The sequence below is a fragment of the Delphinus delphis genome, chromosome 1 (assembly GCF_949987515.2).
Source record: "Delphinus delphis chromosome 1, mDelDel1.2, whole genome shotgun sequence".
NCBI lineage: Eukaryota > Metazoa > Chordata > Mammalia > Artiodactyla > Delphinidae > Delphinus > Delphinus delphis.
The window spans coordinates 4403776-4428175 of record NC_082683.1 but is presented as its reverse complement, the minus strand read 5'-3'; the positions used below and the strand labels follow the sequence as shown (position 1 = coordinate 4428175).

General features: G+C 56.3%; 1 protein-coding gene across 1 annotated transcript in view; it reads left to right on the top strand.

Annotated features, from left to right (window-relative positions):
• The window catches only part of ACOT7 (acyl-CoA thioesterase 7), a 90346-nt gene that overhangs the window by 19774 nt on the left and 46172 nt on the right, over positions 1-24400 (top strand). Inside the window, exons 3-6 of the mRNA XM_060027737.1 lie at positions 4837-4993; positions 8905-8996; positions 14277-14391; positions 22130-22216. Coding sequence (XP_059883720.1) covers positions 4837-4993; positions 8905-8996; positions 14277-14391; positions 22130-22216 — 451 coding nt within the window. The remainder of the gene's footprint in view (positions 1-4836; positions 4994-8904; positions 8997-14276; positions 14392-22129; positions 22217-24400) is intronic.

Sequence of the window (24400 nt, the reverse complement as noted above, 5' to 3'; positions counted from 1 at the left end):
AGAGCTTGGATACTTGCCCGAGACTTGTTCGTTCTCACTCCTTCCCCAGAGTGAGCCTGGGGTGCAGGTCTGGCCTGTTGGCCGGGAGATGCCTCTGGGCTGGTGGCCCCAAGATAGCGATCTGGAATCCCAGGCTCAGGAAGGGGGCGTGAGCCCCAGGCAGCTCCGGGGGGCTGAGGCTGGCCTCTGCATGGCTCTGCTGGGGCTCTGGGTGCGCCGGGAGCACTGCCACCCACACTCCCTTGGTGGCCTCATCCCGCCTGTGGCTCTAGCACCACGACACAGCCCCGAGGCCCTCTGTCCAGCTGGTGCCTCTTGGCTGGCTCCCCCTGGATGCTTAATCCGCCCTCGACCTGGGTGGGCCCCAGAACACACTCGGGGCCTGCTCCCAGGCTGCTTCTCCCACGGCCTCCCTCTGCTCAGTAAATGGCCTCTGGAGCCTCCGTTGACCCCCTCTTCCTCCCACCCGTGGACCCTGGCATCCAGTCCCATCGGCTTCACCTTGTGGATAGTTCCAGGTCCGAACACTGCACACCAGCCCCACCGCCATCTGGGCCGAGCCACTGCCGCTTCCTGCCCAGATTGCCTAACAGCTTCCTAACAGGCCTCCCTGCCCCTGGTCTGCTGTCCAGCAGCAGCCAGAGAAACCCGTCCTGTGTGAAGTCAGGGCACGGCTCCTACTCCCTCCCCTCGTCACGCCCCTGGGCCACGCCAGCATTCCTGCCCCAAGGCCTTTGCACTGGCCCTTTCCCCTGCCTGGACCGCTCTTCCCCCAGAGACCCACGTGGCTCCCCCTTCCTTCCAGTCTCTGCGTAAATACGACCTACGTTTCTGTGAGAGCAGGGCAGACCACCCCGCCTCTCCACACAGCATCCGCTTGAATCCTGGCGGCAGTCACTGGTACCATTTATTATCTGTATTTTGCAGAGAGACCAGGTCAAGAGCTAGTGCCAGAGCTGGGATTTGAGTCCAGGGCGCAGACCTGTTTCTTCTGGCTCTGCTTCTGAAGCTGCTGTCCCGGCTCAAAGCCCCGTGGCCCTCAGGAGCCCAGGCCCGTGGTTTTCCAGGCATCTCTGCCCAATGGGCAGTGCAGCTCAGGCTGCCTTCGGGAGCATGGCAGGGGGTGCTTCTTGGGCTAGATGCTGATCAGACCCTCACGGCTGCTTCCCGGGTCGGGGCCGCTCCTCCTAGTTTACGCCCCGAAGCAGGGACTTACGGGTGTGTCTGAGCCGCTGGGAGCCACAGACACCTACAGCTTGGAGACGCTCACACTGAATAAACATTTGTCAGCCTGTGTTTTGAATTTCTGGGTCACACAAGTCTTTATGGAGTGCCTGGGGTGGCCCGCTAGGTCTCGGGAAACGGCAGCTCCCAGTCAAGTTGGAGCTGCCTGGGTCCCAGCCTGTGCCGTCCACACCCAGCTGGACATGGATTCAGCAGCAGCCTCCAGCTACCCCGGGGTCGCCCTGCCCTCCCCTCTGCCTGGGGTGTCTGCACCCCACACCTTCTCCTGCCTGACACCTCAGCATCCAGGTCTCAGCCCCTCACCTGCAGCTGCCCCTCCCACATCGGCACCTGAACCCCACTTCCCACCCCCCACGCCTCACGCTGCCCTCTTCGGAGCACCTGCCACGTGCCTATCTGTCATCCGTCCCCCAACCAGACCCCAGGCCAGGGGCAGGCACCGAGTGCAGGGCCTGGCTCCACAGATGCCACCACAAGTGAAGGAATGCCTCTGTAGCCTTAAAAAGGCTGGGGTCCATCTAAGGCTCAGATGTTTAAAGGCAGAAGAAACGAGCTGCATTTCCATTTAAAATATTAACGTATAGGAGTGTTACCTGTGTGCGGACATATCCATCCCATAGTTTAGCCACCCTTCAACAAAGACAGCTGCTTTATTTCGTTTTGGGTCTTGCAGGCGGAGCTTGGATAGTTCCAGAAGTGGCCTAGAGGCTGGCCCCACATTCTTGCCCCCCCCACTTCGCACTTGCCTTTCCAGATTTCTGCCAGTGGGTGGCGCTGTAGCCACACAAATGTACTCGGGGTGACGCCCAGCAATTCCCTCGCATTGTTTTAGCGTCAGGGGTGACATGTCTGTGTGGGGCGGGGGTGGGGGGACAGGGCCCCGGCAAGTCAGAGGGGGGACGCCACAAGCTGCACTTGCCTGCTCAGCTCGTGCTCTGCTGCGTTGAGAGCTGATTCCAGGACATTTATAGGAACAGAAACCATCAGAGGACCCCCGTGTGTCTGAGGATCTCGGGGGAAGGGGTGAAGATGGAGGTCCCCAGGCGTCCGCCAAAGAGGCAGGTTCTGTGGGTTTGGGGCGGGTCAGGGAATTTGCATGTTTGCCAGGTGTCAGGTGAGTTCTCGCGCAGGTGGGAGAGCTGTGCTTTGGTGCCACAGGTAGTGGCAGGTGGCCGGTGGGAAGAGTGCAGACATGCCAGAGCTTGAACTGACTCACCTACAAGCTTAATATCTCCAACCCCTGCAGAAGGGGTGCTGTGGGGACCAGCTGGAAAAGTGAAGTCCAGCGCTGGCACGGCACCGACAGGCCCTCGAGAGTGGGCCCATCTGCTCCCTGCTCCCCACCCAGCCCAGGGGTACCCATGCTGTCCAGTGTCCTAAAAACCCTGATTGGTTTCTGGTGGAAAGTCCAAAAAGTGCCGGTGCCGTGTTTGGCAGTGAAGATCCACGGTCCTGTGGCTCACACGTAAGATGGTCTTTTGTGTCATTCGGTTAGCATGGATGAAAAGGAAGCTGATTCCATAACATATGAAGAATTCATACAACTCAACAACAGAAAATAAACAACCCGATTAAAAGATGGGCAGAGGAACTGAATAGACATTTTTCCAAAGAAGACATACAGATGGCCAACAGGCACATGAAAAGATGCTCAACATCACTAATCATCCGGGAAATGCAGATCGGAACCACAGTGAGATCTCCCCTCACACCTGCCAGAGTGGCTGTTATCAAAAAGACAACAGATAACCAGTGTTGGTGAAGATGTGGAGAAAAAGGGGACCTCATGCACTGTTGGTGGGAATGTAAACTGGTGCGACCACTGTGGAAAACAGCCTGGAGGTTCCTCAAAAACTAAAAATAAAGTTGCCATATGATCCAGCTATTCCACTTCTGAGTATGTATCCAAAGAAAATGAAAACGCTAATACCAAGTGGTATCTGCACCCTGTGTTCATGGCAGCGTTATTTACAGCAGCCAAGACATGGAGCAACCTAAGGGCCCATTGATGGATGCATGGATAAATAAATTATGGTATACACACACACACACACACACACACACACACACACACACACAATGGAATGTTACTCAGAGGTAAAAAAAAAAGGTGAAATCTTGCCATTTGTGACTACATGGGTGGTCCTTGAGGGAATGATGCTAAGTGAAATAAGTCAGATGGAGAAAAACAAATACCTGATGGTTTTGTTCATAGGTAGAATATAAAAGACAAAAAATAAACGAACAAACCAAAAATGCATAGATAGAACAAGGCAGTGGTTAGCAGAGGGGGGTGGGGGAGTGGCCCAGGGGCAAAATGGGTAAAGGAATCGACTGTCTAGTGATGGATGGAAACTATACTTTTGGTGGTGAGCACGCTGTAGGGTATACAGTAGAAATATAACGTTGTTACACAGGAAACTTACACGATGATATAAGCCAATGTTACCTCAATAAAAACTAAACGTAAAAAAAAGCTGATTTTCAGTGCTGGTGCGGGAGTGCTGGGGCCACGTCAAGCACTCTGCCCTTCTGAGAAGCACTTTGGGAACACCTACCGAAATGTTTGTCCCTTCCACCCTGGAAACAATCCCCAATACTGAAAATGACTTAACTAAAAGGACCCTCATCACAGGGTTATTTATAATAAGAGACAACTGAGGTTGATACAAATCTAACAATGGAAGAATATTTTATTTGGCCGTTAAGAAATATCTTTGCAATGGAGTATCGTGAAGTGGAAGTCGTAGAAAGTGTCAAGAAAAGAAATGAGGAAGTAAGTGCCTCACTTTCATAGAATGTGAGCTCCCAAGTGGATCCCACTGGACCCCACGTGCATGTGCTGACTGGCTGCGTCCATCCAGTTACCCAGGGGTCCTGGGTGGCCGGGGACATATACTCTTTTGTTCCTTTTGAATTTTGAGTCATGAGAATGGGTTGCCTATTTGAAGGATAAATAACATTTAAAAAGAAGAACTGTGATTTCTAAGAGCTTGTCACAACACGGGCAGGTTATTTCTCCTCCTGTTGAGTGAAAGCAGCAGATTGTGAAAGTGTTTATTTAGTGCTTGCAAGGCTGTATATGACAACTAACATGGCTGTAAGTGACAACTACCTGTGACTAAAACTGCAAAACGAGGAGCCAGACAGCCAAACGAGTGAACCAGTAAAACCCCTGTTCTTGGGGCAAAAAGCCTGGAAAGAAAGATCCCAAAATAGAAACCATGGTTACCTCTGGATGGGAGGAGGGATCTTCCCTCCTCTGCCTCCTTTTCTGTACTTCCCAAATTTTCCATAAGAAGTATGTATGCCTTTTTCCACGTTTCATTATACAAGTAATACGTATCTTTTGTAGAAAAGTCAGAAAAAAGAAACAGGCTGCTCGGAACCCCACCACTCAGAATCGCCTGTATCAACTGCTTTGCCGGGTTGCCCTCGGGCAGTGCCTCATCTCCTGGTTTTGCACGTAGGAGTGTGTGGTGGCAATAACTTGCGTTACTTTAACAGTGGGGAAAAAACCAAGGGCCGTTTTGGGGGAGCGTGTCCAGGGTGGGGCCTCGTGGGAGGCTGACCCGCCTCTGGTCTTTGCAGGAGTGCTGTGTGGCCGCCCTGGCCCAGGTGGAGCGCACGGACTTCCTGTCGCCCATGTGCATTGGCGAGGTGGCCCACGTCAGTGCAGAGATCACCTACACCTCCAAGCATTCAGTGGAGGTCCAGGTCCACGTGATGTCCGAAAACATCCTCACAGGTAACTTCCTCTTGCTGAGCCCGCCTGCGGGGTTGGGAGCAACGGTGACAGTAGAAATAAGGCAGCAGCCGCAGCCCACGTCCATTGAGGGCTGACTGCCCCTGGATGGTCCTAACACTGTCTTTGGGTGACCTCCCTGCATTTCCGCCTCCACCTGTGAGCAGGGACTTCTGCCGTCCTCGCTTCGTTTGCAGACGGGGAAACGGGGGCGCAGACGAGTTAGGCAACGAGCCCAGGGTACGGCCCCCCTGCCTTCCTGGGGAGGAAGGGGCCTGGCGGCCAGCTGGTCCGGGCAGAAGGGTGGGAACGGGCTGGGAGGGCGCGTGCCGCCCTCCGGCCCCCCTGCCGTCTCCCCAGCCCCCACCTTGCCCTTCCCTGCACGGTGGAGCTGCTACCCCTTGGAAGCTGCTGCCCCTTGGAAGGCGCTGCCCTGGCTTCTGCTCTGCTCCCCTGGGCCCCGCAAGGCAGGCCTAGGCTGGAGCTCCCTGGGCGAACCTTTGACTCTGCTTTGATCTGAATATTCTCTTCCTCGGAGTGGTAACCATGGAAACCCCTTCTCACCCTCCCACTGGGCACTGCAGGGGAGTGTGGCTTCGGTTCACAGTCACTGCTTTTTATAACGGAGATGCTGAGGCAGGCAGGCCCCTTGGGCCCCTCACTGCCCACTGCTTCGTCCCAGGCCACCCGCTGTCGCACCCAGAGGAGAGTCCGTGCTCATTCTAGAGGAAGGAGCTGCCTGGGTCCTTGTCCCTCCTCCCGATGCCCTCTCCTCAGCCGTGGCTGCCTGCAGAGCGCTGTGCTCAGAGATCTTTAACGGGCTCCAGGCTTCTCCCCAACACGGGCCAGGAGCTCAGTTATTCATCTGGAGCATTGCGGTGACCGCAGCAGGCCCAGCCACTGCACAGGGAACGACTAAGCCGAGCCACGGCCTGGGGCGGGGGTGGGGAGCGGTCAGTGGGCTTGTGCCCCATGTCCTGCGTCTGTGGCCTGAGCCCGGTCTTTGGCAGAAAGCTCTGGCATCTAAGGGACCTTGGATGCTGGTCTCGGGCTGTGGCACAGAAAGGGGTCCTCTGGCCCTGACTCCCCACGTTGGGGCTGGCAGCCCACTGGGAGGAGGCCCAGGGCAGGGCGGGGGTGGGCCCCTCCCTCCATCCCCCATCCCCCCTCCCCCCTCCACGTGACCCAGTCCTGCTCTCCTGGGCTGTGCTGGGGGTTGAGCCTCCCTGCTCCTGACACAAGAGGGGAAAGGGCCGTGCTTTCCCGTTGGCTCACGACAGCCGCGGACTCAGTCACTGATGAGTGAATGAATGAAGGAGTGGATGAGGCAGGAAGATTTGGGCCTCTGCGCTGAGGGGAAGCGGGCCTGTCTACAAGGACGTGCCCCAGCCCACTTTCTGCGGGATCCCCCCTCTGGGGGCAGGAGCGGGCAGGAGGCAGGCAGCGCTTGCCCAGAGCTGTGGTGGCAAGATGACAGCCCCCGCCCCGCAGTCAGGATGCTCCGCACCCGCCAGCGTCCCCAGCCGCCCTGACCCTGAAGGATGGACACGCAGAGCCTGAGCTGCCCCGAGAAGGAGAGAAGTGACTGAGGAGCACGGGCTCTCGGGACAGCGGGCCGGGCGTTGTGCTCGTGAGAGGGACCAAGCTCAGAGCACAGGGGCGCCGGCCAGCATTGCCCAGCCTTTCGAGATGGGGTGCGGGGGGCGAGGCCCCGGGAAGACCCCAGGGCCGGATCACAGGATGGGGACGGCGAGACCTGGAGCCCTGGGGCTGTGCCTTCTCTACACGTCTCAGTCACCTTGCCCGCCTTGCCCTGGAGCCCCTGCTGAAGGGCCGGGCGCCCCCTCCCTTACTCTCACATCCGGGTGCCCCTCTCTGGGTCTCAGCACCGTGTCTGTGCGTCTCTCAAACTCTCTCCGTCTTTCCATGTTTGGATCTGTGTGAGTCTCTTACTCTGGGACCCTGTGTCTCGAGGCCTTCCTGTCTTGATGCATCTCTGCCCGCGCGTCCACGAGGATGGGAGCCCTACGAGGGCAGGCCACGTGGCCGCCTGGTCCGGGGCAGGGCCGCCCAGCAGGTGCTCTGTGAACACGGGCCAGGTGGGCGGGTGGACTCGGACAGGTGGGGAGACCGGGCTGGGCGGACAGACAGGCAACCAGGCTGAACCCTGAAGCTGTTCGTGTGCCGTCTCCATGTTTTGAGACCCCAGGGGGCAGAGCCCCCGTTCTGTGCGTCCCCCCCGCTCGGGGCCTTGCCGCCTGCCGTGAGGCAGCCGGGCGAGCATGCGCCCAGGCAGACAACCAGCAAACCTTTGCTCATTCATCTCCGGCAACTGTCACAATATTAAGCTAACTGGGACGTGATTGCTGCGAATCCCTCCAGAAAAGAGCTGGGAGCTCTCAAGATTTCAGAGTAGATGTTTCTAGCACTGCACTTGTCTTTTGATGGTTTTATTAAATGATAAAGTACAATTAGCGTGTTTTGCCTTATTTGCTCCACGGTGTTCATTTGGGTCTGGAGGAGGGCCACTTGGGGTTTCCATGGAAACCAGCTTGTCAGGCTGGCTCTAGCTGAGTCAAACAGGAAATCTTTATTCCCCAAAGCAGGTTGTCAGATTCACTCTGTCAAAGTGCAGTGAAGATATTTTTCCGTGTTATTTGCCTGTGGTCCTGGTGGTGCCGTGGAGCCCGGCCAGAGCGGTGGACATCCTGGCATGAGGAGCAGGCCTGGGCGCCAGGGGCCTCACCCTCTTTCTAATTGACCCGCCAGGGCTTGGCTTGGTCCTCGGGGCTACGTTTAAGGGGAGGAAACTGAAGGCCCAGGTTCGCCTTGGGAAGGCAGGTCAGAAGGAACTGGTAGGAAGTGAGTTACTGAGGGGGACTTCAGGGCAAGCCCCCCGCCCCCGGGCTGCTCCTTGCTTCTCCACTTCCTCTCTCTGTCCTGCAGTTCTCCTGATCGCCACCACATTGGGAATCGTCCACGTTGAAGAGGCAACTCTAAAAGGCCTCCTTGAAAACACTTCTCTGAAATTACTGGGACCTGGGAGGTCCGGGTCTGTACTCAGAATGGCGTCGAGTTGCTGTGTGAGCCTAGGCAATCCCCTTGACCTCTCTGGGCTTCAAGCTCCTCCTGTACAAGTGAGGGGTGTGGACCAAGTGATCTGCAGGCTCCTTTGGCCCATGGTTTTCAGCCTAGACAGGCCTCCCGCCCTGACGGCACCACTCTGCCCTGAGGCTGGGCTCAGAGCCCCAAAGAAGGTTCTGTTTCCTGTCCTTCAGCCCAGAGCAGAAGCCAGCAGCCCACCGCCCTCTCTCAGCCCCCATTTGGAAGCTTCTGCATTGGAGCGCTGAGTCACCAGCAGCAAAAGTGTCTGGTGTGGCGCCTCCCACCTGGAAGGAGGTGGCCCTGGGGAAGGGAGGGGCCGCGGGGGCAGAGCTGTGATGAGCCGACCCCATGGCTGTGCTCTGGGCTGTGGCCCCGCTGCCTGGGTGGGCTCTGCCTCCACCGCCCCTCCGCCTCAGGTCCATGAGCTGCTTCCTGTCCAGCCGGAGCTCTTCTTGGTGGCCAGTCTGCCCCTCCCCACAGCCCTTCCCTCCCTCTCGCTCCGGAGGCTCCCGGGAGGCCTGTCTGGAGTCGGTGCCCTCCAGATGCGGGCCTTCCGAGTTAGAAAGTGCTAGAAAGCCGACAGGCCCAGGCCCCCCAGGCTTAGACCGGGTGACCTACAGTCTTTCCAGCAGCCTCAGGGTGGGGGCAGGCTGGAGGCCATGCCTCTCCCCGGTCTGTGCCCACACGTGCACCTCACGGCTGAAGAAGGCCTTGGGGGTGGGGGCCAGAGGTGGCATCGTCCCTGCCTGCCCTGTGCCCGGCGCCCTGCCGGCTCCCAGCCATCACTCACGTGTTTGTCTTCTCTGAAGGTACCAAAAAGCTGACCAATAAGGCCACCCTGTGGTATGTGCCCCTGTCGCTGAAGAACGTGGACAAGGTCCTGGAGGTGCCTCCGGTGGTGGTAAGGAGGCCCCTCCCACTTCTCCCGGGTGGGTGGCAGGGGCCCGGGTCCTAGGAGAGCAGCATCGGGCAGGGCTGGGCTGCAGCAGGAGGCTCAATGGGAAGGGGCGTCCCTCCTGGGATCCTTCATGCTGGGAATGCCAGTGGGGGCTGGCCTGGGCCCCGCGGACACCCCTCCCAGAGGAGCCTGGCCGGAGGGAAGGCGGGTGACGGGGCTGTGCCGGGCATCCAGTCCTGGGGGCACAGGCTGGGATGTCTCTGCTTCAGCCCCGCTCTCTCCCCCTGCCGTGTCTGCTTCCTGCCTTGGTTCCTCTCATATTGGTTTTGCTGTGGACAGAGGCATCTCTGGGCGAAGAGACTTGGCCATGTTCACTCCCGGGGGCCCCACTGCAGGCAGGCTCGGGGGGCAGGCGTTTGGAGGGGGCACATTGGGCTGATAGAGGGATTTAGCTCCTTCCCTAACGGCACCCCAGTCCTCCTCGTGTGGCTCCCCTGGCCCAGGATGTCCCGAGGACACGCCTGAGCGGCTCTCCCCGGAGGCCTGGTGCTCTGCTCTAACCCCTGTGAGGGAGGGCCGTTCTCAGAGGGCCGGGGCCTGGCTTAGCAGTGTCTGCCCTCAGGGAGCATTTTTCTGTGGTCGAGACATCTGTAGAAGAAACTTTTAAGAATAATAAAACTGGGAACCAGACAGTTAGGAGCTGTATAGAGCAGTAAAAGGTCCCCAGCCTTTTTGGCACCAGGGACTGTTTCGTGGTAGACAATTTTTCCGTGGAAGGGGGGATGGATGGATAGCTCAGGCGGTAACGCGAGCAATGGGGGGCGGCAGATGAAGCTTCACTCGCTCACCTGCCGCTCACCTGCTGCGCGGCCTGGCTCCTAACAGGGGGTTGGGGACCCCTGGTATAGAGCACACGGAGGAACGGTCCCTGTCCCCTCCCCCCCACTGCAAGCCCTTCCCACCCCGTCTCCCCCACTGCGCACCTTCCTGTGGGCCTGGGTCACTTGGGGTGATGGGGGGCTTGCTCGTTGTGCTGCTGCGGATGTCAGCCCGGGGGCGTTCCCTGCCCTCTCCCTGTGCCAGCTCACATCTGACCTGGGACCCTGCCTGGGCCTCTATGGACGCAGTCCAGGCTCCGGCGGGGCGTTTCCCTGGGGGGTGACCAGCTGCTGGGCTCCAGCTGCCGTTTAGTCTAGACTTTAAAAAAGAATCTTGGTAGCAGGAGCTCTCTCCATGCAGAACAGGAAGTGTGCTTAGACCTTGGTCTGCATCAGGTTGGTGGTCCAGGGTTTGGTACCCTGAGGGCAGGGCGGTAGTGCCAGGAGCACCAGGCCAGCATCGGTGGCACCTGTCCTTCCACGTGTGAGGAGAGAGGGGCGCTCAGGGCCAGGGTGTGAGCCGGATGGTTCCCACGCTTCCCACCTGTTTGAGTTTTCTGGGGCTGCTGTGACACAGTCTGGGGAGCTTCAACAACCGAGTTCATTCTCTCCCAGTTCTGAGGCCAGAAGTCCACAATCAAGGCATGGGCAGGGCTGGGCTCCCACTGGAGGCTCTGCAGGGGATCCTTCCTTCCTCTTCCAGCTCCTGGGGGCTGCAGGCATTCCTTGGCTTGTGGGGGCATCACTCTAACCTCTGCTTCTCTTGTCATCTGGCTGAGTTCCCGTGTGTGTGTGTGTGTGTGTGTGTGTGTGTGCACGTCTGTGTGTGTGCGTGTGCACGTGTCTTAACTAATTACACCTGCACAGACCCTAGTTCTCAAAAAGGTCACATGCACAGGTCCCACGTGGACAGGAATTTTGACAGGACACCGTTCAACCCAGAACATTGACCTTCAGTCCAGCCCACCTCTGTCTCTCTCTCTCTCTGTCTCTCTCTCCAGCTCTCTCTCCGTCTCTGTCTCTCTGTGTTCCCCCCACCCCGCCCCCATTCTTCCTGGAGCTGCTCTCCTCTCTGCTGCTGGCAAGATGGAAATTGCATCATTTTCAAGCAGCACTAACTGAGGGGTTTTCAAACCCAAGAAGCAGGCGTGAGTCTGAGGCGCAGTGACGGTTCCCTTTAGAGATTACAAGCATGCTAACCCCTGCTTTCATCTTTCCCACTAAGCACTTGGTGTTAAATTAGCCACATCACATGTAAACACTCAGGCACATTATTTAACTGATCTAATTTTCAGATGCTACACAGTTTAGAAATCTCTAGCAGGCCATATCTCTGGTTTCAGCACCACATGGTGGATCTTAAGGGGTTGCTGCTGAAGGGAGATTCCTGGGCCAAACACATTAGCTTTTGTTTCCTTCTGGCTTCTCAGGGGCCTGAGTGCTGAGAGCCAGTGGGTTTTTAGCCAGTGGCGGGGAGTGAGGAGGGGCGGGTGGGCAGTGTCAGTCTCCGCTGTCCCTGCAGGGACAGGGCAGCTCTCTGTATCACCCCTCTCATCCCCTGCCCTCCCTCCCACCTTCTGGCGGAGACCCCGGTAGCTTTCCCATTCCCTTTGTTTAGCCGAGTTTGATAAGACATAAATATCCACTCTGCCCGTGTTAGAGGCGAGTGTCGGAAGCCCCCCATCGGGTGCAGAGAGAGCTCCAGATGGGAGAAGCCACACGGCTCCCAGCTGCAGCCATTGCTAATGTTTATTTGCACTTTCTTCCCCCCACACATGCTAGGCCCACGTATAAGCCTTCAGATGATTTGAACTATTTTCGTTTCATCATTTCATTTGAAATGTTTCACTCTGCTCTTTTCATTGGCACGGCGAAGCTGAGTCACGCGATATCGGGTCCTGGAAAGCTCGGGTCTGGCTCTCGTGGGCATTTATGCCCAGGTGCTGGTAGCTCGACCATCCGCCTTCCTTATGTCCTGCCAGCATCCCCCTGCCGGCCCTGCACAGGTAGCAGTCATTTATTAAGAACACTTACGTCTCTCTGTCTACGTGTGTATCTTACGTCCCACACATGCACATATATTACACACAGGTTGATCATACGTATATCTCACACGTACACATACATAGATATCTCACACACAGAACATGCATCTCACACACACACACACACACACACCCGCTGTCACACATACATGTGCGTGTGTAGACCGACCACATGTGTGCGTCTCCCTGGGGGAAGCCCACCTCCCCCCCTGCAGTGTCACTCAGTGAGGACTTTGTCACTTTGCTCCACCTCTTGCCCCAGGGAACAGTGACCTCAGTGGCCCTGTGATGGAAAAAGAGACCCCTGCGGTGGCCGGGGACAGCTGTGGCCCCCGAGAGGCTGGGGGCCATTGGAGAGTGGACACTGGTTTTTATCGGTGTCTAAACGTGAGCTTGAGTTAAAAGGCCCGCACTGACTGTTGCCTTGGACGTTTGAGCTTAGCTGTCTCCTGCTTCAAAACAGCTGAGTTTGATGAGTCCGTGGGGGTGAGAGTTGAGTGCCAGCCCAGCATCAGGATGTTCCCATGATGTTGTCCCCAGATTTAAAGCCAGCAGGAGGCGTTTGTTTGTGAACAGGCTGTGTTTTCTTGGTCCTCGTCGCCCGTGTCAGGACCGGGGCCCTCATCGGTCCCCGTGTGACTGCAGAGGTCTGAGGAGTGTGCTGGACACGAGGATTTATTAGACTGTGGAGGTTGGCTCGTTTTTCAAAAGTCTCTTAAAAAGGCATTTCTTGAGGACACGTAAGACATCCTTGAGTTTTACTAGAAAGGCACAGCACAAACTCTACACTTAGAGGCATTGCTCTGTGTGGTGGGACGTGGGGGAACCATCTGTTTATGGAGGAAGAGGCTTTATCCACGGCGACTTGAATACTCACCATGCTTTGTTTCTTTTGAACAAACCACTCAGCTCCTTTCACAGCCTCCTTTAGAGACGGGGTCGCAAGCCCAAGATAATGGTAATTAAGCCACAGAATGTGTTCAGACCTGGGCAGTTTTGGAGCAGAGCCACGAGCAGGAAAAGCAAGATGTTTAAAAGCGGCTTTTGGAGGAAGGTCTGAAATTGCAGGGGGCAGAGAGGAGCACACGGGGCCCTGAGCCTGGCGGCTATTCCGCAGGCTCAGCAGGAGATGCAGGTAGAATGGATGGAAGGGCAGCAGTCAGAGCCCATCAGAAGGAGAGCGGCTAGGCAGGGGTCAGCAGGGAGGGTGAGGCCGGTCAGGGGGCCTGTGGACCCCGGGCCTGTCTGATGGATCCCAGGGTAGGGGGTGTTCCCTACACTGGGCCCCAGGACGGTGGGCACCAGAGGGCCCGACATTCTCCATTGTGCCAACCTTGATTGTCACCTTTATTTTTAACTTCTTGGGTCAGAACCCCTGTGATCCATTAGGAAAGCGTCAGGGGGGCTGTTTTAGCTTTGGTGGGTGTCAGCTGGCCAGGAGTCAGCAGAGTGAGGCTGCCCAGTGTTAGGGGCACACGGGGACCTGTTCCCTCCTCTCCCTGTTTGTGGGAGAGGGGGTGCAGCCTTCCTGGGGCTCCCTGACTCTGTAGTTCTATGTCCAGGAAAGAATCCCAGGAAGGAATGGGGTAGGTATAACATGGTAAGTGGCTGAGATTGTCAGTATGATTTTTTTTATATACATTTATTTATGTATTTATTTTTGGCTGCATTGGGTCTTCATTGCTATGCGCGGGCTTTCTCTAGTTGCGGCGAGCGGGGGCTACTCTTCATTGCGTTGCGCGGGCTTCTCATTGCGGTGGCTTGTCTTGTTGCGAAGCACGGGCTCTAGGTGCGTGGGCTTCAGTAGTTGCAACACGCAGGCTCAGTAGTTGTGGCTCGCGGGCTCTAGAGTGCAGACTCAGTAGTTGTGGCGCACGGGCTTAGTTGCTCCGCAGCGTGTGGGATCTTCCCGGACCAGGGCTCAAACCCGTGTCCCCTGCATTAGCAGGCGGATTCTTAACGACTGCGCCACCCGGGAAGTCCCTGATATTGTTTTAATGGTCAAAAATTGGGAGCAAACTAAAGGCCCAGATATGACGGATCCATCACATAAATTATGGTAGGAGGATACAGGGAGAGGAGGAAATACCATGACTTTGAACTTCACATACAGCATGGCAGTACCTTTTATTTATACCCGGGCATGAAAATAATTCTAGGGAGGACGTAACGCAAACATTTGACCCAGGCACTCTTGCAGGGGGAAGAATACATGATATTTTCCCCTTCTCTGTGTTTTCGTTATTTATATTAAACATATACTATCAGAGAAAGAATAGACAGTTCCAGTCACAGAAAGGCAGCGCGCACAGCAGCCGAGCCTGGGGCCCGGACCTGACCCTCTCCCGTGCCCCCCGCAGTACTCCCGGCAGGGGCAGGAGGAGGAGGGCCGCAAGCGCTACGAGGCCCAGAAGCTGGAGCGCATGGAGACCACGTGGCGGAACGGGGACATCATCCAGCCCGTCCTGAACCCAGGTAGGAGCTGGGGTGTGGGCCGGGGCCGAGGCAGCGCAGCCACTTCACGAGCGTCCTCTTCCTGGGCCGGTGCGTCCCCTGGTGCTGTCTCCTGGGACAGGCCCTGGGGTCCCGGGAGCACTGTCCCCTTGGCCCTGCACCTTGCAAGCCCCTTCCCAGTCGCACAGCCGACCATGGGGATGGGGGGACAACCCCGCAGGCCTCGGTGCGTCTGCTCCCGTAGAGTGCTGACCTGGAGGCCCCCGTGGGGAGAGGCCCTGCTGCCCAGGCAGAGGGACGCACGCCTGGCCACGGAGAATTTGTCCCCCAAGTTCGCCTGAGAGTGTGTTCTGGACGGGATTTCCAGCTCATGAAAAAGACAGAAGGGCAGCAGCGTTTCCCACATTGTTGTTCCCCGGCCCGCCGCCCAGACGCGGCCTCAAGTTAGACAGACTCTGAGCGCCCGGGGCTGCTGCCTTCCAGTCTTCATCCTTGTGCCTGTAAGTCCGGGCTGTCGGCTTTAACAGGACGCGCCTCCACAGTCCAAACAGGTGAGGGAGGCTTCCCGAGTCCCTGCCAGAACACCGTGCAGGGCTGGGCCTGGGGGCTTGGGGCCTGGTGACGCACATCACCCTCCTCTGCACACACAGTGACCACGTCTTACCGTGTGGAGAGCGGGCTGCACGCCCTCAACCTCCCCATGTTGGCCGGGCTCCTGTGATGAGTGTCCACGTTCCATGTTGGGTCCCGGAGCGACTCCTCAGGGGCCCTGCGCGCGGGTGCTGTGGCTCCTGATCTGGTCCTGGACTGCCGTCTGAGCACTGGCCCCAGGGCGTCCCTCTGCTGCTCCATGTGCCCTGGGCTCTGCCCGCTTGCCACTAAGGAGGAGCGCGGTGAGCTCTAGTGCAGGGGCTGGAGAAAGCTCCGCCTGCCCGCCCGCCTGCCTTCCTGGCTGCAGCCCACCTTTGGCATCAGGGTGGGTGTAGGGGGTCGGGACTGGTGAACACCTCGCAGGCGTGCAGACTAGGACAGGACTTTCTGGGTTTCGGATTCTGTCGTTTATCGGGGGTGCGCTTGACACCTCTGGCAGTGTCTGTGCGGCTTGTGTAGGGCTCCCCTCATGCTCATCCTTCCTGAGTGCCACCCTCACCTGCCCACAGTGAAGGCCAGGGCACTGGAGGTTGGTGTCCTTACTGTTCTGCTTTTTTATTTATTTTATTTATTTATTTTTGGCTGCATTGGGTCTTCGCTGATGCATGCGGGCTTTCTCTAGTTGCGGCCAGCGGGGGCTTACTCTTTGTCGTCGTGCGCGGGCTTCTCACTGCGGTGGCTTGTCTTGTTGCGGAGCACGGGTTCTAGGCGTGTGGGCTTCAGTAGTTGTGGCACGCGGGCTCAGTAGTTGTGGCTCGTGGGCTCTAGAGCGCAGGCTCAGTAGTTGTGGTGCACAGGCTTAGTGGCTCCGTGGCGTGTGGGACCTTCCCGGACCAGGGCTCGAACCCATGTCCCCTGCATTGGCAGGTAGATTCTTAACCACTGTGCCACCAGGGAAGTCCACTGTTCTGCATTTTCAACAAACACCAAAAAAAAAAAAAAAAAAAAAAAAGGAAGAAAAGAAAAACCTATTGGTATAATAAAATGTTGCTGTTTTGATGAAACCTGATAAAGTTGTATCTTTTAACAATAAAATGTAAATAGACGGTAGTCCACAGGCCTGCAGGCTCTTGTGATGACTCAAGTGTATCCAGGCGCTGGGACACATGCCACCATCAGGCAGCAACCTCAGGCCCAGCCTCTGCTTTCAGGAGGCAGGTCAGGCAAAGGCACGGAGGACTGCAGAGGGACGCAGAGGGGCCGAGAGGCCTCGGGAAAGGCACAGACTCGGTGCCGGGCGCGTTCCTGGGAGAGAGGCTGGAGTGGGCCAAAGGCAGCACTCCTCACCCTGGAAGACAGGTCCTCGCCCAGTCCCTGGGCCCTGTGACTGTGACCTTATTCGCAGAAGGGGCCTTTGCAGGTGGAATCAAGTTAAGGACCTCAAGATGAGGTCGTCCTGTGTTACCCACAAACGTGGGGAGGGCCCCAAATCCAACAAGGACCCCAAATTCTGTAAGAGACAGAAGGGTAGAGACAGTGTCAGCCCAAAAGCAGCAAAGAGGGGAGCTCAGAAGAGGTGCTGGCTGGCATCTGGGGGCTGGACCCACCTGTCCTTGGGCGGTTACTGGCCAGTGCTGCATGGAGGCTGGGGCCGAAGGCTCAGTCTTGAGCTGTGAGAGGCATGAGGTTCATCCTGGTTTACTCCTTTGACTGACTGACTGGGGAACTAAGATTACTCAGGGTTTTCAGTCAGTTTAAGTTCCTTCGCTCATGAGATAATTTCTGTTTGCCATCCTCTGATTGTAAACCTGATCCATGATGTTTTTCGGGATCTGTTGTTCTCTAATGAGATTAGTGGAAAGTGGCTTCTCAATCTCAAGGTTTCTTGATAGGTTTTTACAAGCTTTTATTTTTTCCTTTTCTGGTCCTAATAAAAGCGCAGCTTTGGGCTTCCCTGGTGGCGCAGTGGTTGAGAGTCTGCCTGCCGATGCGGGGGACATGGGTTCGTGCCCCGGTCCGGGAAGATCCCACATGCCGCGGAGCGGCTGGGCCCGTGAGCCATGGCCGCTGAGCCTGCGCGTCCGGAGCCTGTGCTCCGCAGCGGGAGAGGCCACAGCGGTGAGAGGCCCGCGTACCGCAAAACAAACAAACAAACAAACAAACAAAACGCATCTTTCTCAGCAATAGGGACTGGCTTTTAACCACTTCTTAAGGAAGTCACATATCCATTCTCTGGACTTTTTGAATACTACAGTGTGCTCTTGTCACTGGGGTCTTCTAACACTCTCCCCCTTCCTGGGAGGACCCCCGCCCCGCCCTGATGAGGCAGGCTTGGCCCGAGAGTTGCCACCCGCCCCGCGCCGGCAAGGCCCTCTGGACCTGCCGCTCCCTGTTACTTTTGAAACCAGAATCACATTTCAGCCTCTGTGGCTGTTGCCTAGCAATCCCCACAAGGGGCCAACCTCCTCTTTCAGGTGTCTTTTCAGAGAGTCTGGGAGTTCTTTACAGGCCCAATTTTTCTTATTGTTTTCTCCATCTGATGAGACAAAATACAATTACCTTGAATTCTTCAACCCATGGCCATTAGTTGTCCAGCTTTAACCGTGTAGGGACTGTTTGGCCACGTGACCCACCATCTTTCTGGGAGCTGTTGGGTTTATGACAAAATCAGCCCTGGGACTTCCCTGGTGGTCCAGTGGTAAAGAATCCGCCTTCCAATGCAGGGGATGCAGGTTTGATCCCTCGTTAGGGAACTAAGATCCAACATGCCACGGGGCAACTAAGCCTGTGCGCCACAACTACTGAGCTCACGCGCCTCAACTAGGGCCCGCGTCCCGTAAACTACAGAGCCCACGCGCTCTTGGACCCGCGTGCCGTTAACTAGAGAAGAGAAAACCCGCACGCCACAACTAGAGAGAAGCCTGCGCACCACAACGAAGAGCCCGCACGCCTCAACAAGGTCCTGTGTGCTGCAACTAAAACCCGACGCAGCCAAAAGTAAACAAAGTAAATAAGTAAATAAAAAATAAACCTTAAAAAACCAGCCCTGCCTCTTCCCCGGCCTTTGTGTTTGAAGCAGTGTTCACCTCTAAGTCCGGTCCCCACTACCGGGACAGCCGGGGTCTTGGTGAGTCACACCCACCCCTCATCCCTGCTCAGGCCCTGGACCCTGCCTCCCTGAGGTCAGCCAGTGCCCGGCCACCCCCGCAGGCTGATCAGCCCGGAGCCGCCCCTAAGAGTGCTTGGTGCCCGTTAGGGGCTTGCGCTGGGTGGGAGAGCCTTCTCCCCAGGGTCTGGCCAGGCCCCGTCACCCCGCTCCCAGCAGCACTTGACCTGGGGGGCGTTGGGGAGGCAGGAGGAGGAATACAGGGTCTGGAGCCGGACCTCTGGGCTTGGATCCCGGCTCTGCGCCGTGGGGACTTAGCCCTTCTGTGCCTCAGGTTTGTCGGCTGCAAGCACGGAAGAGGGAGTTCTGTGCTCGTCTCTGGCTGCCCTGGGGACCTAACTCAGGTTCTGGACCTCATTTTGAAATCGCAGGTTCAAAGATTAGGCACTGCATTAGTCAAGGTCATTGTAGCTGCTTACACTCTAAAATCCTAGCTCCTAATAACTCAGTAGAGGTTTATTTCCTGTGAACTCCTAATCGGGGGATCTCCTCCAGGAGGTGGGGATTCGGGATTCAGGCCCTTTGGTCCTGTAGCTCCACACCTTTTATCAGGTAGCTCTCGGGGCACCTCGGGAGGGGAAAGAGCAGGGAGGCTCCCCTCTCGGGCGTTTTGACGGGTTGGGCCTGGATGCAGCACTTCCACTCACTCTCCTGTGGCAGGAGAGCAGCCGTGCAGCGGAGAGGGTGGAAACGTGGTCCAGCCGTGCACGGGGGAGGGTGAGGAGAGGGGCTGCCCAGTCCTGTCTTCTGGTCACACGTGGTACACCTCACCCTCAAGGACAGCGACCTGGAATCCTGTCCAGTCCCACCATCCATTCGTTAAGGCAGTGCTGGCAGCGATCACGGATAAGCCCCAGGTGTCTGTGCCTTGACCTTGAACTTCGAAGATCCTCTTCACGTTTCCCTGTAGTTCCCCTAAGAAACAGGACGTGAAGAACGGGGGAAAGGCCACTGAGGACAGGAAGTGCCTGATCCAGGGGCTGTGAACCCACAGACACGGTCCCACCCTGCAGAGCCCCGTTGAGTTACAGGCCACAGCCCAGGATAGGAGGACCTGGGTGTTGGGTGCGTAGGTGTATTTTTTTTTCCCATCAGAATTGTGGTGTTTTCTCTCGTTGGAAGCTCATCAGTGCCAGTTCCAAGCACACTGAATCATTAGACACGGCTTAACTGATACTTTAAACATGACTGCAGAACGGTGGGGGGCATCTCTTTGACCAGGTTGTTATAGTCATTTCAAGTGGCTTGTCATTCGAATAAGTAGATAGTTGACATGACAAAGATTTTTGTATGCTATTTCCATTGTTGGAAATTTTTAAAAACTCTTTTGTCATCGTGCACACACAAACCTCTCAGCTGGTCAGAGCAGCTCCCGAGAGCAGGCCAGGCTTGAGGCTTTTCGTTTGCATTCGTGCTGTAAAGTAGCTACTGGGATGTCTTCTATGAGTGGGACCCAAAGCAAAGAAAGCATAGGAGGGCACCCCGGGGCTCTCGGGCCCTGTTTATCCTTTGAAGAGAGAGGCCCAAGGGAGACAGTCCTTGGAGATCAGGGGTGTCGTGGGCTGGCAGTGCTGGCCTGGAGTGTTTCTCTGATGGCTCTGGTGGCAGAGGGACTTCGCTGGCATCCTCTGTGGCCCTTGGGCTGTGCCCCTCCACCCCGTCTCCCCAGGCCATCTGAAGCCCCGAGGCCAGAGTAGGCGTGGCCCTGGGTGCACCCTTGACTGGCCGGGGCTGTTACCCGCACTTCCTGAGCACAAGGAGGGTTTCGGGTGCGTCTTCTCCACTTGGAGTGAAATTAGGAACCGGGCAGGGCAGAGTTCTGGACGCCTTCTCAGGGCCTCCCTTCTCATCCCGCGCAGCGTGTCCGGCCACATTACCCGAGGCCCAGATGGTCTCGGATGGTCCAGGCCATTCTGGACGCCCCGGGGCCTGGGAGGCAGCTGAGAGAGGAAGCATCTCCTCCCTCCGGTCGTCTGCATCCCCGGGGACGCCAGGGGACCCTGGAGCTCCCCTCCCAGAGCCTTTGGAGTCATCCTGTCATCTGTTGGCTGGTTTTAGATAGCATCCTTGCACACCTGCTCCCACGGGGCCCACACGCGGGTGGGTGGGCTGGACGGCCGAGTCCTCAGACTGTGGCCTCTCGGGACGGAGTTCTCCACTCAGCTGCTGACCACCAGCTCCTGACGCCGCGACAGGCTGCTGCTTTCGACGTCCCCGGCTTAAGGGTTCACCCGGCGGGGGGGGAGCTGGGACCTCCTGTGGTGGCTGGCGCCCGCCTCTGCCAGTCACACTGAGCCATGGAAGCAGGCTGGTCGCCAGAACCCCCGGAGGTGGGACTTGACTGTGGATAATAACGAGAGACCCCTCCCCCCATCCCACCCCGCACCCCAGGCTGCAGCCGCTTCATTGCTTCTGACACAGCCGAGGGCCCTTCCGGCTGAGAGCGTCCGGAGATGCTTGAGTCCTTCCCGTAGGGGCTTCTCAGAGCAGACGGCACTTCACACGCGAGCTCAGAGCTTGAGTCTAAACCTGTCTAAGCCGTGAGGCTTGAGAACAAATAGAAAATACCTTGAGTTTGGAAGTCAATCCTTAAGGCCCCAGCTCACCGGAACTCCAGTTTTTCCCACTTCGTGACCCCTTCAGGCAACCACACAGTCTGAGATCCCACGTGGAGAAGCATCAGAAAAAGTCTCGGAGGCAACTGTCGGCACTTAAGAGACCCAGGCCCCGACCTCAGGGTTGGCGCCCCTTCTGGCTCCTGAGCAGCGTTACTTCCTGCACAGACTTTTGTGTCCACCGCCGGAGACAGGAAGGACCTTTCTTCACCTGCAGGCTGTCCCAGCCGTTCGGGGGCCGGCAGGCTGGCTTCCTCGGCAGCTTGGGCTTGCTGGGGCAGGAAGGGGCTACCCTTTCTGAGTGCCAGCTGTCCGGGCAGGAAACAAACGGGCGTCATCCCTCCCGGAAGGCTTTGGGAAGGTGGAAGCAGGCACAGCAGTGGGGTCTGCTCAGAAGACCCACCCCGTTGGAAGAGTCTGTGTCGAGGGATAGTATCGGTTTCTGGAGATGGGGCTTTATTTCATCTTTTTTTTTTTTTTTTTTTTTTTGCGGTACGCGGGCCTCTCACTGCTGTGGCCTCTCCCGTTGCGGAGCACAGGCCCCGGATGCGCAGGCTCAGCAGCCATGGCTCACGGGCCCAGCCGCTTGGCAGCATGTGGGATCCTCCCGGACCGGGGCACAAACCCGTGTCCCCTGCATTGGCAGGCGGACTCTCAACCACTGCGCCACCAGGGAAGCCCTCATCTTTTTTTTGAAGTGCAGCCTCTTACAGATATTTCAGCAGCAGCAGTGCCGCGTGGGTGAGGGATGCCCCCAGAGACTTGGTGCTCTGGGGAGATGAACGGGGGACACTGGAGGGAAGGCCGGCACACCTTTCGGTGCAGTGTCTCCGGGGCCGGGTCGGGACTGAGGGCTGGCAGGAGTCCCAGGGTGAGGTCTAGGGATGCACGTCTGTGGCGTCTCTGTCCAGTTCCGTGTCTCCACCTACCGTTGTGTTTAATGAAGTCGAAATTTAAACTTTTGAGAAGTTGCGTAATAAATTGCTAAAATATTGTCAGTGCCTGTTCACAAACTTGAGAATGAAAGTCAGGTGGGTGACTGTCTCCTAAGCGAGGGTCATACCAACCCTGGGGGCTTATAGGCAGGAGGTGTTCAGTTGCTGCTCGGGAGTCAGGGCAGGGCCTCGCTGGGGGACACTGGTGTCCCCAGGGAGTAGTGTCATGACCCACTAGCAGAGTGGCTAATTAATCCTCGAAAGCCTTCCCCCCTCACGGACTGGAGCGTTTTGAGACCACGGTTTTCCTTAGAGAAATCCCACCTAAGGTGATGACAGCGGGAAGCCTTCGGTGACCCTGCGAACATCAGGGCGCTGTCGCCACTGTTGGGCCCTTTGGCCGTGGGAATCGATTGGTCCCGTGGCCTAATCTCTCTCCTTTGTGATTCCAGAGCCGAACACGGTCAGCTACAGCCAGTCCAGCTTGATCCACCTGGTGGGGCCTTCCGACTGCACCCTGCACGGCTTTGTGCACGGAGGTAAGGACCAGTGACTCTTGCTGTCCCCTTCCTGCTCCTGGTTCCTTGTTAATTCCCCCCAGGAGGCCATGCTGCCATCTGACCCAGTTTAGGCTCTTGTGTTTAATGAAGTGTACATTTAAACTTTTAAAAGGTTGCATAATAAGTTGCTGAAATCCTGTTGGCGCCTGTTTTCAAAATTGGGAATGAAAGTCAGATGGGTGACAGTTCTAAGGGAGGGTCACACGCAGCCCTGGGAGCTCATGGCCACGAGATGTTTAGTGGCGGCCCGTGGGTCAGGGCAGGGCCCTTTGGGGGACAGTGAAGTCACCAGGGAGTGACAGTGTGACCCGCTAAGAAAGAGGGCTTAATTCAGCATGTTTTTGCCTCTGGCGTTTGCATGTGTTTCTTCCTTTAATCAGATTCCACCTCAGAAAATACAGGCCTTGAAGTTCCCAGCTTGGGAACCACGGCTGGAACACAAGAGGACTTAGCTCCAGGCTCCAGAGGGACACTTTTTACTTTAACAGTGTGTAATTATTTTTTTGTGTGATTTAGGGAAAATATAAGTAGCACATCAAACCCGTAATTTAATGGAGATTATCATCTCAGATGAGGTCAAAGTAAACTTTAAAAAACAAGTCGTTTTAAAGAAAAACATAAGGGGAAATGTTCTTAAGTGGTTTAGACGTTAGCAGAAGTTGTGTGGGTGGTGGAGTCCGGGCACCGCTCCTCTGGGGGCACCGAGCAATTCATCGTCCCCCAGGCATGACTGGAACTTGCACGTGCCGTTCGTCTGCACTCTTCATTTCCAGTGGCCTGGAATGCCAAGTTCTCCTTGCTTCTCCACTCTTGAAAATTCCTGTTGATCCTTCAAAACCCAGTTCCAGTGGTACCACTCTGTGCAGGATTACACTGATACTTCTACCAGGGGATGCCTCAGGAGCAGGGCTCAGTCTTATTCTTTGTGTTGGCTCCAGGGTTTCACACAGAGCCAGAGAGGTGCTTTGCAGAAGCTTCTTCCGTGAACAAGAGGCACAGGTCAGGCTTGGGTTGAAAAGCTTGTGATGAGGGGCCCTGGACCTGTCAGAATCAGAGAATGGGCCCTGATCTGAGATTTTTTTTTTCTTTGCCGTACGCGGGCCTCCCACTGCTGTGACCTCTCCCGTTGCGGAGCACAGGCTCCGGATGCGCAGGCTCAGCGGCCATGGCTCACGGGCCCAGCCGCTCCGCGGCATGTGGGATCTTCCCGGACCGGGGCACAAACCCGCGTCCCCTGCATCGGCAGGCGGACTCTCAACCACTGTGCCACCAGGGAAGCCCCTGAGATGTATTTTTCAAGTTTGTTTCTTTTTTTAACTAATCCTCTTCTGTGTATTTCTTTTTCAATTTCATGATTATTTTCCTCTTTCAACTAAACTCTGCTCGCGACGCCCTTAGGTATGATTAACTTAGTCCCACCTAAGGGAAGCTCTACTTTACGACAAAGGGTGCTTTCCAGCCCCGTGAATGTTGTGACAACCAGGGTGTCTTTCTTCTCTGAGAGCAGCCGTGGCCTTACCAGCCTTCTTGTTCTTTGCCAGCCCTTGTCAGCCAAAGGCCGGGCTTCTGTAACTGCTGAGAACTGTCTTTGAGCCTCATAGAGCTCCGCTCTACCTGAAATTTGTGAAACTCTATGCTAGAAATTTTGCTTATTTCATCCAGATGTTGGAAGTTCACTAAATGTGGCATTTCCATCATCACTGTCTCCTTGGCAAAAAGTTTATACTCTTCAGTCCGATCTTCCCTCACATGCTGAGAGGCGTCCGTGAAATGCAGGAAGCGAGGGAACTGTTGGAATCCCCTAGAAACGTACAGCACATCGTGCTCATTTACGGAGGCTGTGCGGCTGCATTTAAAACAAGCGCGTTTTTTAACGCGTGTTAAAGAAGCGTCTACAATGGCTTTACAATGTTTAGTGCCTATTTTAGTAGGGGTTTTGTGCTCATGATTTGAAAACCATGCCTAATAATCTTACCAAACCTAATCACTTCTTATAGTGCCTCATAACTCACCAGGCGTGAAGGAACAAAATAAATACCGGACTGGAAACACTGAGTCCTGTGATTTTATTGTATTTTCCTATAGAGAGAATACTGTCGGCAAGAATGGTGTCTAAGTCATTTGAATGAAAGTCTCCTGTAAACTGTAAATCAGTAGATGCCA